We start from the raw sequence: 16,509 nt of genomic DNA on the forward strand, positions 1-16,509 counted from the left end.
GATATGAAATGGCATATATGGCATATACATGACATGAGGAGATGGTAGTCAGAAACGGTAGTGCAAATAAGTCACAATAACAGTAAGTGAAATAGACATTCTCAACTACATTTCTTGAATGTTTAAGAAAAAAAAACAGTAAAAATACAAAAATGGCATATAATACGGTGTGGCCAAGAACTGGCAGAGCACCCATAGTTTGTAGGGGTTTCCTCGTCTACTTACTTTCTCTTTGTCGTCTTGGTATCAATGTGTGCTCGAGAAGACCGTTTTGCGCTTGAGCACCACCAAGTTGCTTTTTGCTGTAACTTCAGCAGCGCCAGGCACGTGAACAATAGTGCCAATCTCATTGGTTCGAACCCAAGGCGTTTTTTTTTTTTTTTTTAAATTACGATTTTAGTCCTGACGTTTTTCGCGTCGGTGTGCACTGCACACACACATTGGCGCCCTATGTTTAGTCACGAGGCGTTAAATGTCGGCTTTAATCGCCCGCAATATTCGTCCCGGTGTGTACAGGCCTTAAGTCTTATTCTTTAAATATTGATTTCTTGATTTACAGCGAGTACCATGTTTTACCATGCCTAATATCAATCTAGCTTACTGTAGTGTGCAACAAGTGTCTCATAGTAACCGCCGAGCAAACGCACAGAGTAGCACTATAACAACTTTCAACACACAGATGTATCTAATATGATAAAACAACACTGCGTTACCCCTCATACTCATGACCGGAAGAAGCGGAAGCAGTCGTTTGCAGCATAATAAAAGCTCCGCTGCTCTCGAGTCGTGTGTCGCACTTTTCTTGTTCAGCTCCAACGGCTTTCAGCCACACCCTGCTTCATACTACAGTAATGTTAATAAATCTTTAACTTCCCATGATTTCACGAAATCAAAGCACGCCTTTGTTTTGAATAAGCAACCTCTAGCGGCGAAAAATTACATATTGTGCCTTTAACTAAGATTAATAAATGCTGTAGAAGTATTGTTCATTGTTAGTTAACAGATGTTAACATCTGAAACCTTTGTGTAAAGTGTTTTCAAAGTAATAATTATGTATTATTTCAGCAGCAGCATAAAAAACATCACTTTTTTTTACCTAATCATGCAACCCTTACTAAATAAGATGAAATATTTTATGTTTTCCTGCATGTATTGTGACCATTAACTGACATCAGAGAACTGTGAACATGCCAATGTGTTGTTAAATTAGTCAAATATAATAAAATAATAATAATAAAATATACAAATCTCACGGGGTACTTCAAAAATATTTTACGTGTCACAGGGGTTCATCTGAGAAAAAAAAAAATTGGGAATCTCTGATCTACACATATGCCACTGAGATAATGAGGATGTTGGGCTGTATGCTTAATCGTGTATCTCTTTCTATATTACATTTGTTATCTGGGAGGGCGAGAATACCTGTGAAGTTCACGTTCACACCACAACAGGGTGTGTGTATTTTGCTTAATGGTGTGAAAAAATAGTTTGACTCAACATAGAGTTGCTGACGTGCATCTCTGCTTAATGTTGGCCAGCGCTGTTCATTCACACTCTCCCACAGAGCAGGTTGACGAAAGAGGAAGTGATGCCGTGACGGCAGGAAGTCCGCACTGCGCTGTTTCTGTGGTTTTGTTTTGCCGTCACACTGCTTTTTTCTCTCTTTCATGCTCTCTCCCTCTCTGCTGTTCTTTCTCACCTTCCTTCACCGCTTCATGGCTGTCACCATGACAACTACAAGTGTGAATTACTTCCTGTCTTGGATAGCAGTGCTTCTGCTTTCACCTTTCTTATCTGACACTTTCATTTATGCTCATTCTTCTTTCATCCTCTCACTCTCTCATTCATTCATATTTTAATATGTGACGTAGAGGAACCTCTGACAAAGTCACTGTCAGGGTTTAACAATAAGGATGGCTGAGAGGGTTTCGGGCCAGTTCACTGAGCTGCTACGTTGGCACTACGTATTATATTACTACATATTATCATGTGCCAATTGCACATATGGTTGCATGTATTGAACATTGCATTGTGAAATTTAAACCAGAAGAATACAGCAATGTTGTCTAATGTAGATATGATTTTATCAAAATTTCAAGAATGACCTGTAAAAGAGTGCAACAGTCTGGTTCCAGAAGTAAAAACTGCATTCATTTTCTCTCTAGGGAAATTGTTTTATAACGATAACCTATAAACCTTTAAAGACAGCCTTACTGTGAGCTACTGGGTTGTTAATTAATAGTATTTGCTTCTGTTGAAGCCATCTACCCACATTATTTCAATTTAGTTTTAAAATAATCGTGTTTAACAGTGGAATGTGTGGTTTTAAACTACATTACCCATGATGCTGTACAGAAAATTCCACCAATCAGAGAGTCGAAACAAGCAAAATGCACCAAATATCTCTTTAACTCCGCCCAATCCCATGAAGCACTGTGAATGATGTAATCAAGTCAATCTCCCTACTCTCTCCAAATACTTAAATTCAATTATGCTGTTCTCAATGCTTCATGGGATTGTAGTTCTTTCCCTCACTAAAGCTGTTAAGTAAACAGTCTTGTACCTTTTATATTTTTCAGATTTTCATATACTTTTTGCTTCCAATTAAAGTTTGTAATGTTATGATTCACCTTGTAGCTGATTGGCTTGGTTCATGCCTTATAACTCTTTAACAAAGTCTTTTTTGAAATCCCTATTGGAGAAATGAATGGAAAAAATACTTAAAAGTGGATGGGCACTGTTGTACTTTATAGTCACAAAATCTCCAAACAAGTCAGTCATGTTTTGCACTGTGTGCCTTTGTTTTCCAGCAAAGTGTGTGTATGGGTTAATCGTGTTAAAGTTGTTTTTATACTTCCTGCTATTATTGCAAATTGCAAATCACCTGGCTGCTTCCGAAATGAAATACTTCCCTACTCTATAGTATGCAAAAAACAGTACGCCAACAGAGTAATATGTGCGATTACCTAGTATTCGAAAGACAGTAGGCGAAAAGTTTGCAGGATGATCTACTACTTCCGCTGAGATTCTAAAGTGCACATTCAATGGATACTTTAGTATACCATGAGGCCATAGGTCACATGACAGTGACAACATGGGGGATGTAGTACGTCCGAATTTTATTCATACTACACACATAGAACCAAAGACTATAGATATACAAAGATGGTACACTCCTATTACTTATGAATGGGAGAAACTGCAATGCACAATATGGCGGAATAAGTCCCACCTTCTAAATAAAAGAGCCAGTCACCAACTGGTAAAGTTGCAGCTGCTGTTAGAAGCTAGAAGAAACCTGAGACTCAGGCTTAGGACTGCACATGCACACTGACTGGTCTAGTCTGTAAAGTAAGCTTTTTTAATGCTATTTCAGCATAAGAAACAACATTTATGGGACAGTTCATGTCAGATTTTATTGCTGATTTGAAATATATATTATTTAATTGCGAGTTTGTCAAGCAGTTTTTGAGATTTCATGATTCCCCCATTCACATAGGACTTGGTCTTAGATGCCTGAAATAGCTGCCTGGAGGCGTTGCAAATATGGCTGCAGAATGAACAGACTTTCCTTGAAAGGGACTTTGATAGAACATGCTTTTTTAATGGTTGCAAACTAAGTTTCAAATCATATGTAGTACCTATTATACACTAATTTACTAGCGTTGCATTCAAAATCAAGTAAAGGGTTAGTTCAGACAAAAATGAAAATTCTGCCATTAATTACTCACCCTCATGCCGTTCCACACCCGTAAGACCTTCGTTAATCTTCGGAACACAAAAGATATTTTAGTTGAAATCCGATGAGTCAGTGAGGCCTTCATAGGGAGCAATGACATTTCCTCTCTCAAGATCCATAAAGGTACTAAAAACATATTTAGATCAGTTCATGTGAGTACAGTGGTTCAATATTGATATTATGAAGCGACGAGAATATTTTTGGAGCGTCAAAAAAAAAACAAAATAACGACTTATTTAGTGATGGCCGATTTCAAAACACTGCTCCAAGAAGCTACGGAGCATAATGAATCAGTTTGTCGAATAACGATTCGGATCTGCCAAACTGCTGAAAGCACGTGACTTTGGCGCTCCGAACCGCTGATTCGATACACTGATTCATTATGCTCCGAAGCTTCCTGGAGCAGTGTTTTGAAATCAGCCATCACTAAATAAGTTGTTATTTTGGGTTTTTTTTGGTGCACCAAAAATATTCTCGTCGCTTTATAATATTACTATTGAGCCACTGTACTCACATGAACTGATTTAAATATGTTTTTAGTAACTTTATGGATCTTGAGAGAGGAAATGTCATTGCTCCCTATGAAGGCCAAAACAGTTTTGCTGCTTAATATTTTGTTGGAGACCATGATACATTTTTCACAATTCATTGATCTTTCTATAAAAGTTCAAAAGAACAGCAGTTATTTGAAATAGAAACCCTTTGCAACATTATAAATGTCTTAACTGTCACTTTTGATCAATTTAATGCGTCCTTGCTGAATAAAATATTATTTTTATATTTCACATATATAAACCAAATAAATCAAATGAAAAATCTGCAGTACTTGCCAGAACGGGGAACATGACCCTGTTTACCAAATAATACATGCTCATGGTTTTGTTGTGAATGAGTTTGTAATATTGGTGCTTTTCATTTCAAGGGTAAAGGCCAAATAGTTAATTAGGCATTATTTAGACTATAGCCTGGAACAGTAGCCTAAATATCCTGTTTCACTTGAAATGTGTCAGCCAAGTAAAATTGGTTAACAATGCCGTGTGATATAGACTTGAATGGTGTTGTTTAATCACAGTATGGATGGAGCATTCTGCTGTTTGATCTTTACTGTTACTTTCAATAACAGGCTCATTAACACAGCTGTGTGTGTGTGTCTGTTGCAGGATAATCGCATGTCAGGGTTTGCCGTTGATAAGCGGGCAGAACTGTGACCCATACGCCACAGTAACACTTGTTGGGCCTGCCAGGTAGGTTTATAAATATTTGAAATCATTGTTAAGGTGCCCTAAAATCACAAGGTTTACTGTAAAGGAACAGAGATTTGCGTAAAACAGGATGGTTTCTAATGAAGTTCTGAAAACAGTCAAAATGCATTATTGTGATTGTTTCTAAATCAGTCAGTCATAAGACAGTTTCAGCCTCTGTCACTGATCTGGGCTGAAATGAGTACATAACATCCGCTCTGATTCAATAATAACATCCTGCTCTCTGTCTTTCTGTTTTTCTCCCTCTTTCTCTCTCTCTCTCTCTCTCTCTCTCTCTCTCTCTCTCTCTCTCTCTCTCTCTCTCTCAGGTCTGACCAGAAAAAAACTAAAGTGAAGAAGAAAACCAGCGACCCTCAGTTTGAGGAAACCTTTCATTTTGAGGTACAGCCTCATCCATTCATTCAGTAAAAGTTAATGAATGTTATTCCCCCCATAATCAGAATGTATAATGTACTTTATTGTGTTCATATTGTAATGCAAAACACTTTTGCTGCTATTGAGGTCTGATACGGGTAAGGTTAGGGACAGGTTTGGTGTTATGTGTAGGTTTAAGACTGGGTTAAGATGTAAGGGACGGGTCAACAGTGTAATTATAAATTTAATTACAGAAATTAATTACAGACGTAATTGCATGCAGGTATTTTTTTTAAATATATGTACAATGTAAAAACATGTATGTACACAATATGTGCATTGTATCAAATTATTAATTTAAATGTAAGTACAAAGTAGTTAAGGCCACCTAATATATATTATGTGGGGCCGAGTTATGATTTCTTGTGGATGCATTTCTAGAATTAGCCATATATCTACAATTCACAATGTTTTTTTTGCAGGTCACAAGGTCAAGCAGTTACAAGGGGAGGTCACACTTTCAAGTGGAGGAGGAGGACATAGAGAAACTAGAGATCAAGTGAGTTCTCGTCTCTTCCTTTCTCTTCTTCATTATTGTGTTGGAATTGTTTCACCTTAGCCTCTTCTGACTGGATGTATGTTTGTTTTTTGTTTTGCTTTGTTTTTGTTTTTTGTTTTGTGTTTTGTTTTGTTTTGTTTTTTGTTTGAGATCAAGTGAGTTCTCTTCACTTCTTCATTATTGTATTGTCGTTGTTTCATCTTTGGCTCTAATGGCTGGATGTGTTTTTTTAAGTTTTTTTTTTTGTTAGAGATGCGTGAGTTCTCTTTTCTTCATTGTTGCATTGTCATTGTTTCATCTTTGCCTCTTCTGGCTGGCTGGATGTATTTTTGTTTTTGTTTTGTTCTTTTCTCTTCTTCATTATTGTTTTGTCATTGTTTTGTCTTTGCCTCTTCTTGCTGGATGTATGTTTGTTTTGTTTTGTCATCAGGTTTTCATTGTTTTAACTTTTGCTTCTCTTGGCTGGATGCAGACTTTTGATTTTGTTAAAAGCCTTTTTAAAAACATCATATAACTACACATATTGACTGTTTGTGGATGATTATGGTAATCAGGGATGAGTGCTTATTTGATTGGAAGACTGTATGTTATTTCAAAATGTTTTGATGAATGTGGCTTTGATCTGATTTGACACATAATGTGCCACTCTGAACTGTCCCATATAGCCCTCTGCAGAAGCTGACAGGTAAGAGTAGGTGAAACCATCAGACGGCACATTAGATCATGACACTAGTGTGTGTGTGTGTGTGTGTGTGTGTGTGTGTCTGTTTATGCATGGTTTTGGTGTGTTGTTGGTTTTCCACTCAAAGGCAATTTATTTTTGTGCATGTTTGATGTGAGAAAAAGCTTTATCCTGTAGTGGAGAGAAAAATGACTAACCCACCTTGATGCAATTGCATCTGTGCTCTGCGTGCTGGATTTCAGATTCAGTTTAACTGAAAGTGGGAGAAGTTCAAATGTGTAATTTTTTTTTTTTTTTTTTTTTTTTTTTTCGGGTTTGAATACATTGAAACAGCCCTGTTTGTGTATTTGTGTTTGTAAATGAACATTTAGCTAATGCACACTCTCTTGTACACTCCCTTGCAGGGTAGAGCTGTGGAATAATGGTAATTTGGCACAGGACGTGTTCCTCGGAGAGACACGGGTATCTGTGAAAATCCTGAGAAACGACCATGTCCACAAAGCATGGTAAGAATTCTCTCTCACACACACAAACACACACACACACACAGACATAGGGCTGGAAAATATTTAATATTCAAATAATGCTTGCTGCAAAGAACTGGCAAAAGTTATGATTGTGAATGTGTCGAAAAAAATTGCAAGGTGACATTTTAATTATTTATTAATAAACTAGTGTTTTCTAAACCAGTGTCGGCTGTTGATGATGCCATCTCCACAGTATAGCGATCGTGCCTATAGAGAAAAATGCAACTTTGATATGGATTACATAAGCAGAGAGTATTTGTTTTCAAAGTGAATTGGTTCATTTAATTTCAGGCTTTCTATCGATATATTTCTCATGTCTGTGAGCCATGTATACACTGAGTTTCGGTTTATTTTTGTGACATGCTCCAGTTCACATTGACCAAGATGGCAGAAAGCGCACCCTTATTGTTTTATTTATTTTGTAGAAGCACAACTTTTGTTGTTATTGTGAGTTTACACAAATAAAAGTAGACCCAGTTTCAAATGATGTATTACTCTTATCTGTATGACCAAAAATTAGTATTTCTCTGTTATCAGAAAAAAATGCAAGCGATCGTGCTGGCGCCTCAATGTTATGCAGTAAGCGCACTATATTTTAGCTTCCACAGTCCACACAAACACTTGGATATGTGCCTAACAATAGCGCTCATTCATCTAGGTTACCATTAGAGCGAGCGGCCAAGTAAAGTTGCTACTACTTATGTTTCAAATTATAAGTCATATTTGAGGTCAGTGATAGGCAAATGTTTTGATTTCCTGCCCGACATACTGTAATTAGCACAAGGACCCGCCGTTAACATTCTGTCCCTCACAGACTGCATGACTTCGCCACTTCCTGTGGAGTTTTTTTTCTTCTGTGACTAACTGACTAATAAAATTGGCAACTAAGCCTCTTCTAGTTGACTAAAGGCCCTGATATACTCACGGCAAAGTTCTTTTTTGTTCTTGGTTTAGGAAATACGTGAGTAACGATATACTGTTATCGAACATCTGATGCCGCCCACTCTGCAGGGTTTAGATAAATACGTAAATATGTGCTGCACACTTTCCTCTCAGTAACAACATGGTTATGTTAGCACAAGCTCTGCAAATTAGCACTCCAGTAAAGTCATGTTTATTTATATGCCATTTTATTCAATAGTTTGCTTAAAAGCAAGCAGCTTTACAGTATCAAACATGAAAAACAGTGTCAGTGCCTCATTTCATCAGAAGCACAACTTCATTTTCTACTATAAAGCGGCTATCCAGTGTGTTCATGTTTTCACCCGCGGAGATCTTACTTCACAGACTAAGCAGATGAAATGAGTCAGAGAAGAGTTCCACGTGAAAGAAGGTGGAGCCTCAGTGCAAACCTCCTATTAAGGTATTGTCACCGACCAATGGCAGTACGAAGGTGTTTTGCAGCTGGAGTGAACTTTTCCTGAAAGTTTGTGTTACACAGTTCGTATATAGGGGAAGAAGGAGGCGGGAACCGGCGAACATTCAACAAAAATTAAATACCAAAATAAACAAAGAACAAAACGAAAGTAATGCCGGCAGACCCTCGCTGACATCTGCCGGCCACACAAACATAATAAACATAAAATAATATACAGGCCTCTCTCGTCTTTCACTGTTGTCGCTCCTCCTTTTATGCTCCCGGAGCTCCTCCGTGAGAGACTCCCAGGTGATGCTCGTTAACCTCGCGCCGTTCCCTCACGGCTCTCGCCCGCCCTGCTCGTCACAGTTTGCTTTGGCAAGCCATTTCGAACTCCCAAAATGAACTTCGTTTTGGTCTACTGATGACATTGCATCAGTTCGTTCTTCGATTTCATTTTAAGTATATCGGGGCCTTTACATTGCATGTTGGAAACAAAATGCCAAATACCATAACTGAATTTCAGCTCTTCCTCAGCGCTAGACACACAGTGATATGAACAGTAATGATGCCGTTGGTTTTACCGTATCAGTTGTAGCCCGAGTCCTCATTCTTTTGAAATGTGCATGCAAAGTGGATTTGCTTTCACAGTGCAGAAAACAGTGGTTTGTGTTGTCAACATGTTGAGAAGACAAACTCTTCCAGGCTTCAGCTACAACTACAGTGTTTGAGGGCGGGTCAATGTAGACGTTGTTCACAGTCAGCCAATGAAGAGCATAGGCTGGCATTATGCAAATTTGTTACATTATTTAGGTATGTAACAGGAAGTAAGACTGGAATTACTAATGACTCGTTTCAACAGTTCAGAATCGATTCTTTCCTTTAGGAGACAGTAACTTTATTTGTTGTGCACTTTTGATCTTTAAAACTCAGCTATATTTCACACTGCATGAAACGTAATATTTGAAAATGCATAATGGGGCACTTTAAATTAGACATGCAAAATTGAAGCATTTAAACAAGTTGGACCCATCTGTATATGACCCAGACCTACTATGATGTGTGCATGCACACACTTCCATGCAGTGCTGTAATATGCTGATCTCAGTGTTTGTTCTCGTCAGCTGCAGTCTGAGTGAGTTACTCTGATGAACAGATGAGGAAGGGAGATAACAGCCAATCCCAGCTCTCCACTGCCCTTATCTGCCCAATCAGGCATGAGAGCACCACCTCTCTGACGTCAGAGCTTAAATGAACATACTTCAGTATTACTTTAGAGGCCATTACTCAAGGCCACACATGGAGACATTTGTGATGACCGCTTATTGCAGCATTCATAATATAGATTTCAGCTACAACTGTGTCTTATCTCTGATGTTTTTTTGTCGAGAAGCGTTTGAGAGACTGCGGGTGTGTGTAGGTGTGTGTGTTTTGGGCGGATTGCTTCCGTTGCCCGCTTCCCTTGTGTCCTCAGACTGTGGATCACAGCGTCCTGCCGGTAGTGTTGTGTAAACATTGTATGTGCGTGCATTAGAGTGTGAGTGTGTGTGTGTATAGACTGAGAGGGAACTTGTTGATACTGATCTGCATGTTTTGAATGAGGGCAGTGAGTCTACTGCGTGGGTGAGCTTTTGCATGAACCTAGCATAAAACAAGCGCACATACACAAACACGCTGACACTATTAAACACAGTCTTGCCTCACTAATTCCTGTACTTTGTAGTTTGAGCAATGCAAATGACACATAGGATATAATTATACATGTGCTAGACACACATATAGACAGGATAAAAAATGCTGGAAAATCTTAGAGACAATTAGTATATATACATAATATATTGAAGTAGTTTGAACTGATTCATGGAAACTTAACAAATCTAATGTGTTTTTGTTTTTAAAATGTCTCAACACTTGAATATGCCGGCAGTGGCCGTTAAAACCTCTGGTTCCTAGAAACAGTCAGGCGCAAACCTCCTATAGAGATGCGCACTTAGGACTGCGCATGCGCATTAGCTTGATCCAACCTGAAAAATGCAGTTTTTTTTGTCACGATTCGAGCATTTAGAAACAAAATTTATAAGACAGTTGTTGTCAGATTTTATTGGTGATTTCAAATATGAAATTTAATCGAAATCTTGGAGCTTTGGAGAATTGGATGTTTCCATATTAAAAGAGATAGGAGCTGCACTTGCATGCCCGAGATGCGTTTCCACGATGGCTGCTGAGTTAAATGACTTGTCTTAAAGGGACTTTGCTAAACTGTGAATACACAGTCCATAGTACAGCACACTCAAAAAAATTGCAATTGGGTTGTTTTAACCCAGCGGTTGGGTTAAATGTTTGCCCAACCTGCTGGGTAGTTTTATTTAATTCAACTATTGTTTAAAAATTACTGTATTGCTTAATTAAAATTAACCCAAAGTATGTTGGAAATGAACATTTATTAATGTTCAATGAATAATTATTAAACAATAAACATTTATTAAATTGTTTATTAATAAATTTATATTAATAAAATATTAAGCTTATTAATAAACATTCATCTTTTGTCTATTATTGTTGTCTCTAATTGCATCTGGTTTTTAATTTCCAAACTATTTTGGGTTCATTTTAAGCTAGCCATATAGCAATTTTTAAATAATAGTTGTTTTAAATAAAACTACCCAGCTGGTTGGGCAAACATTTAACCCAACCGCTGGGTTTGTCCATTTTCAACCCAACTTGGGTTGTTTTTAACCCAGCATTTTTTAGAGTGCATATTGAATGATGAAGCTGTGTGACACTGTAAAATAGCTAATTAAAAAGGGGAAATTTCTTTTGCTTTGCGTTTTGTAGGTACTTGCTGCAGCCAAAAGGAAACGGTACGAAGTCTAAGCCAGACGATCTGGGTTCTCTACGTCTGAAAGTAACGTACACGGAGGACAATGTCCTGCCCACTGCCTGCTACATGCCTCTCCGAAACCTAATGCTCAGATCCCCAGATGTTAAGGTACAATAACGCCATCCTTCTGTCTGGAAAAACTTATGCACATAAGCCTTAAGACTAGCAGTCATGTTAATTTCTAAACATTATTTTTAGTTTTCAGATACATATTATGTCCTGTCGTTTGTAACATCTTTTCATTGCTTTTGGTTTCTTTGTGTCTCTAGCCAATCTCAGCATCAGCGGCTCATGTTCTGGGAGATATATGCAGGGAGAGTTTGGGCTATGAAGCACTGCTTCCTGTAGTCAGACTGCTGCTCCATCACAACAGACTGCTGCCCTTTCTCACCTCTGTTGCCGGCCTGGAGCTGGAGAATACACAGTTCAGTATCACACTCTCACAATATAATAAATATAATATAATATAATATAATATAATATAATATAATATAATATAATATAATATAATATAATATAATATAATATAATATAATATAATATAATATAATATAATATAATAATTAATATAATATAAATGTTTGTTTTGTTTTTGTTTTGGTAATATGCATATAGTTTTTAGTTTTTTTGCTTTGGTAATATTTGTTTTGTTTTTTGATAATATTTGTTTATTTTTTTTTAATATACATATAGTTTTTTGTTGTTAATGTTTTAGTTTTTTGTTTTGTTAATATCAATATAGTTTTTTTTTTTTTTTGTTTGTTTGTTTTTATCATTTGTCAGTGTGCATATATGTGTTTTGTTTTGTTTTGTTTTGTTTTTTGTAAATTTTTTTGACCCCAAGTTTGTCTAGGTTAGAAACACTACTTCTTTGTCCTCTAAAATGTCCTCTGTCTCCATGTGTAGAGAGGCCAACACCATATTCAGAGGGAATTCTCTGGCCACCCGCTGCATAGATGACATGATGAAGATTGTGGGCCGAAGTTACTTGACTGTCACTCTCAAACCTGCTCTCAATGAGGTTTTTATGTTAACCGGACATGTTTTACAACAAAAATGTTTTTTGTAACAAAATGTTTTACAACAAAAATTGTTTTACAGTTGTTAACTCAGTTGTTAAAATTGTTTGATGTTTTAATTCTGCTTTACAGATCTTTGAATCAAATAAAACCTGTGAGATTGATCCTGTCAAACTGAAAGAAGGCGATAATGTGGAGGTCAACAAGGTGAGTTTTTTTATTGTTTGGTTTCTTTTTGAATTTTTTAACTTAATTTGTCCGTATGTGTCAGTGGTCAGACATTGAGGAGATACTCTGGGCAATAAAAGCCACCAAAAAAGACCCTAAATTCAAAATGTCCCTGTACTGACTTCCTGTGTTTATACCATCTGATATAGTATTTAATATGTATTTCTATGCCTAGCTATATATAAGTTGATATTGATGTAACCTGTAATTTTACAGGTTAGATGTACATTCTGATGACTCAGAAATTTGACAAAACTGTGCCCCCGGTATTTTTCCAAAATTCACGTGCATGTGTTTGTGTGTTCTTAGGAGAATCTTCAGGGTTATGTGCAGAAGGTTTTTGCGTCTATAACACAGTCCAGCTCCAGTTGTCCTCCCCTCATGTGTGACGTCTTCAGGTCACTCAGACAGCTTGCATCTAAACGCTTTCCAGGTGAAGCAAACAGACACACTTTCGCTCTCATTTGCTTCTGCAGGGTCCACTCATTTATTTTGTTCTGGAATGTTTCAGTGTTTCAATTTTGTAAATATTTATGACCTCACACTGAAGCTTCTGCAAGCATTCCTGTAAGACTGTGTTGAATCACCACTAGGAGGAGCCAGAAACTCAGTCATGACTAATAATATCTTTCTGTCTCACCACAGCGGATCCTCATGTGCAGTACTCAGCGGTCAGTAGTTTCGTATTTTTGAGGTTCTTTGCGGTGGCTGTTCTCTCTCCACACACCTTCCAGCTGATATCCCATCATCCTGTGAGTGTGCAACAAAAACAGTCACGTCACACCACGGCTAAAACAAACTACCTAGTTGTAACAAACATGATTTACTTCCTTTTTAGCATGTGACTAATTTATTCATACCAGGAAAGACCCATTGAGACACTCTAATCTTTTCTGAGAATGCTTTGTGACAGAAAATACATATGTTTACTCAAAAGAGCAAAAAATAATAACTAGTAAATGTACCTTTGGGTAAAAGATGAGTTGGGAGAATCACCTATCTTCCTCTTTCTCTCTCCAAGGACCCTGAAATTTCCCGCACACTTACTCTTATCTCTAAAACCATCCAGTCTCTGGGCAGCTGGGGCAGCCTTTCCAAGAACAAACTGGTATGTCAGCTATTAGTCATACGGTGTGCTGAAGGAACTAACTTTTCAAAAGATTTCCCCTAGACTTTGGGCCAAACCGGAATTTGTTTACATCTTTTTAAATTCCTGTTCTTGTTTTGTTTTGTGTGTGTTTTTTTTTTTCCAGTCTAGCTTTAAAGAAACCTATATGTATGATTTCTTCAAGTTATTCCAAGAAGATGAATGTATAGAGAAAGTTAAAAAGGTAAGTATTTCTAACAGGCCATTTTTTGAGGTTTCATAGATGTACCATATTTCATGATACTGTAATTATTTTACTTAAAATGCACTTCATAAATACAGTGCTTTAAATACACTTTCTGTGATGAGCATGTATTTAATTTTAAAAGTTTTATATATGTAGGGGGCATAAACAAAAAAATGTAAGGGTAAACAACTGTCATGATATCGTAATGAATTATTCTTGAAAAGAAAACAAAAGTATTTTTGCCCAATCTTTTAGTATTATTTTTAGAAACACTCATAATTGTGTTTCAAGGTCCATAAGTCTCTTAAAATATCAGTTTGACCTTTACATAAGAAGGCAAGGTTAGTTGAGGTTATAAAATGTCTGTGTATATATATAATATATATATATATATTATATATATATATATATATATATATATATATATATATATATATATATATATATATATATATATATAATCAGTATACTCTCACATATTCAAGGTGTAAGCATATGTTATTGCTTTTCGCTTGATGGTTACACCACATGACATTTGTAGAGTCATTAAATTTGATCTTTCTTGAAAGTGCTTTGAAAAACGACATTTATAAGCACTTGATGTGCATTTTAAAATATTTTTCTTTATTGCGGACACACTTATATCCATCAATAGAAAAAGGTATTTGATAATTACATATGAAATTACTACATTTCCCACAGTTTAATTTATAAACTAGCAGTGTTAAATATGAGCATAATCTCATTTCTCAGAGTATCATGTCATGGAGAAGCTGCCATTGCCCAGCCCTCAATGTGAATGTATTATGTGCACTTATTATAAAACAGTTTCTGTGTTCAGCTTAAGCCTCATTTTCATGTATATTTTCTCTTCTGTTATCTTTTTGCATTAGTTCTTAGATGAGATCTCCTCTAATGTAAGTAAGGAGTCAAGTGGAGTGGAGGACTCCTTTGTGTTAAAGGAGGGGTGAGTAAAAGATGCCAGAGTTCTCAGAATAGTCTGATTAATTGTTTTGAACCATTTCTTACGTCTGTAGCTCAAATAAGTACGGGTCAGTTTGGGTGACTTTTACCTCATTGTTTCCAGGAAACCTAACAAGTGTGTATGTATGATTTTTAACAGAGAGGTACATAAGCGGGCCCAGGGCAGAAAGCGAATAGGAAAGAAGAACTTTAAGAAACGCTGGTTACGAGTGACCAATCAAGAGCTGTCCTATCACAAGCAGAAAGGTGAGTGATCCCAGCTGATGATGATCATGATCTGTTCCCCTGAAGACCAGTTTGGTCCATGATCCAAATAACTTTCTGTTTGTGGGCAGTCATCCAGTTTAGCTTGAAAATGTGGGTGTCCAGACACTTGTTTTTGCTGGCAGTTTTTATATGGTAATGGAGTTCAAAATAACATGAGAAGTATCCGTTTTTTTGTTTTTTTTTTAGTTTGTCCTCAGTTTCTCATTCTTGTTTGTGTAGCTCCTGTTCATGTAGTGTGGCCAGCCAGCTCTGGATGTGAAACTTTCTGTTTCCCTTTTTTGATTTATGCTGTCAGCTTTATGTCATGGGTGTGTACTTGTGTTCACTGGTGTCAGTGGATATCATCTATTTAGCAATGTGTTGGGTTGTGAGTAATGAAAATGTGCATATCCACCAGTAACTTGTAACATTGTGACTATTTTACATTAGGCTCTGTTTACACCTGGCATTAAAGGGATAGTTCACCCAAAAATAAAAAAAAAAATTGATGTTTATCTGCTTATCCCCAGGCCAGTGTCTTTGTTTCTTCAGTAGAACACAAATGATGATTTTTAACTCCAACCGTTGCCGTCTGTCAGTCGTATAATGCATGGCAATGGGAACTCCATCTATAAGAGTCAAAAAAACATGCACAGACAAATCCAAATTAAACCCTGCGGCTCGTGACCCCACATTGATGTCCTAAGACACGAAACGATCAGTTTGTGCTAGAAACCGAACAGTATTTATGTAATTTTTTACCTCTAAAAAAACACTATGTCCAACTGCCCTCCACATCCGGTTAGTGAGGTCTGAATGCGCTTTGATAATGGAAGTGATGTCGCGCACTCATTGAAGCAAAGCGCGAGAGATCACTTCCGTCATCAGAAAGCGTTTTCTGACCTCACTAAACGGATGTGGAGGGCAGTTGGACATAGTGTTTTTAAAGGGTAAAAAATTATTTATATATATATATATATATATATATATATATATATATATATATATATATATATATATATATATATATATATATATATATATATATATATATATATAATTGGAAAACATCTGCATTATGCATTATCAACAAGGCTGTCAGTAGATTCTGGACATAAGGGGAACTATGTTTCAAAATTATATGATAAAAAGGAGGATATTACATTTATAAATTTGCTCTGTAATTACATTAAAAAGTAAAAATGTTTCTTGAGCAGGAAATCAGCATATTAGAATGATTTCTGAAGGATCATGACACTGAAGACTGGAGTAATGATGCTGAAAATTCAGTTTTACAATCAAAAGGAATAAAAATGACATTTTATAATATATTAAAA

The 16,509-nt window shown here is 36.6% G+C and overlaps 1 protein-coding gene across 2 annotated transcripts in view; it reads left to right on the forward strand.

Moving 5' to 3' along the window:
- The window catches only part of rasa2 (RAS p21 protein activator 2), a 54,421-nt gene that overhangs the window by 22,282 nt on the left and 15,630 nt on the right, over positions 1 to 16,509 (forward strand). For both annotated transcript variants that reach the window (XM_067389766.1, XM_067389765.1), the window contains exons 6-19: positions 4,900 to 4,983; positions 5,310 to 5,382; positions 5,838 to 5,914; positions 7,001 to 7,102; positions 11,316 to 11,469; positions 11,631 to 11,785; positions 12,268 to 12,382; positions 12,513 to 12,587; positions 12,918 to 13,041; positions 13,254 to 13,360; positions 13,630 to 13,716; positions 13,862 to 13,939; positions 14,836 to 14,909; positions 15,066 to 15,172. In XM_067389766.1, coding sequence (XP_067245867.1) covers positions 4,900 to 4,983; positions 5,310 to 5,382; positions 5,838 to 5,914; positions 7,001 to 7,102; positions 11,316 to 11,469; positions 11,631 to 11,785; positions 12,268 to 12,382; positions 12,513 to 12,587; positions 12,918 to 13,041; positions 13,254 to 13,360; positions 13,630 to 13,716; positions 13,862 to 13,939; positions 14,836 to 14,909; positions 15,066 to 15,172 — 1,412 coding nt within the window. The remainder of the gene's footprint in view (positions 1 to 4,899; positions 4,984 to 5,309; positions 5,383 to 5,837; positions 5,915 to 7,000; positions 7,103 to 11,315; positions 11,470 to 11,630; positions 11,786 to 12,267; positions 12,383 to 12,512; positions 12,588 to 12,917; positions 13,042 to 13,253; positions 13,361 to 13,629; positions 13,717 to 13,861; positions 13,940 to 14,835; positions 14,910 to 15,065; positions 15,173 to 16,509) is intronic.

Source organism: Chanodichthys erythropterus, chromosome 7 (assembly GCF_024489055.1).
Source record: "Chanodichthys erythropterus isolate Z2021 chromosome 7, ASM2448905v1, whole genome shotgun sequence".
Taxonomy (NCBI): Eukaryota; Metazoa; Chordata; class Actinopteri; order Cypriniformes; family Xenocyprididae; genus Chanodichthys; species Chanodichthys erythropterus.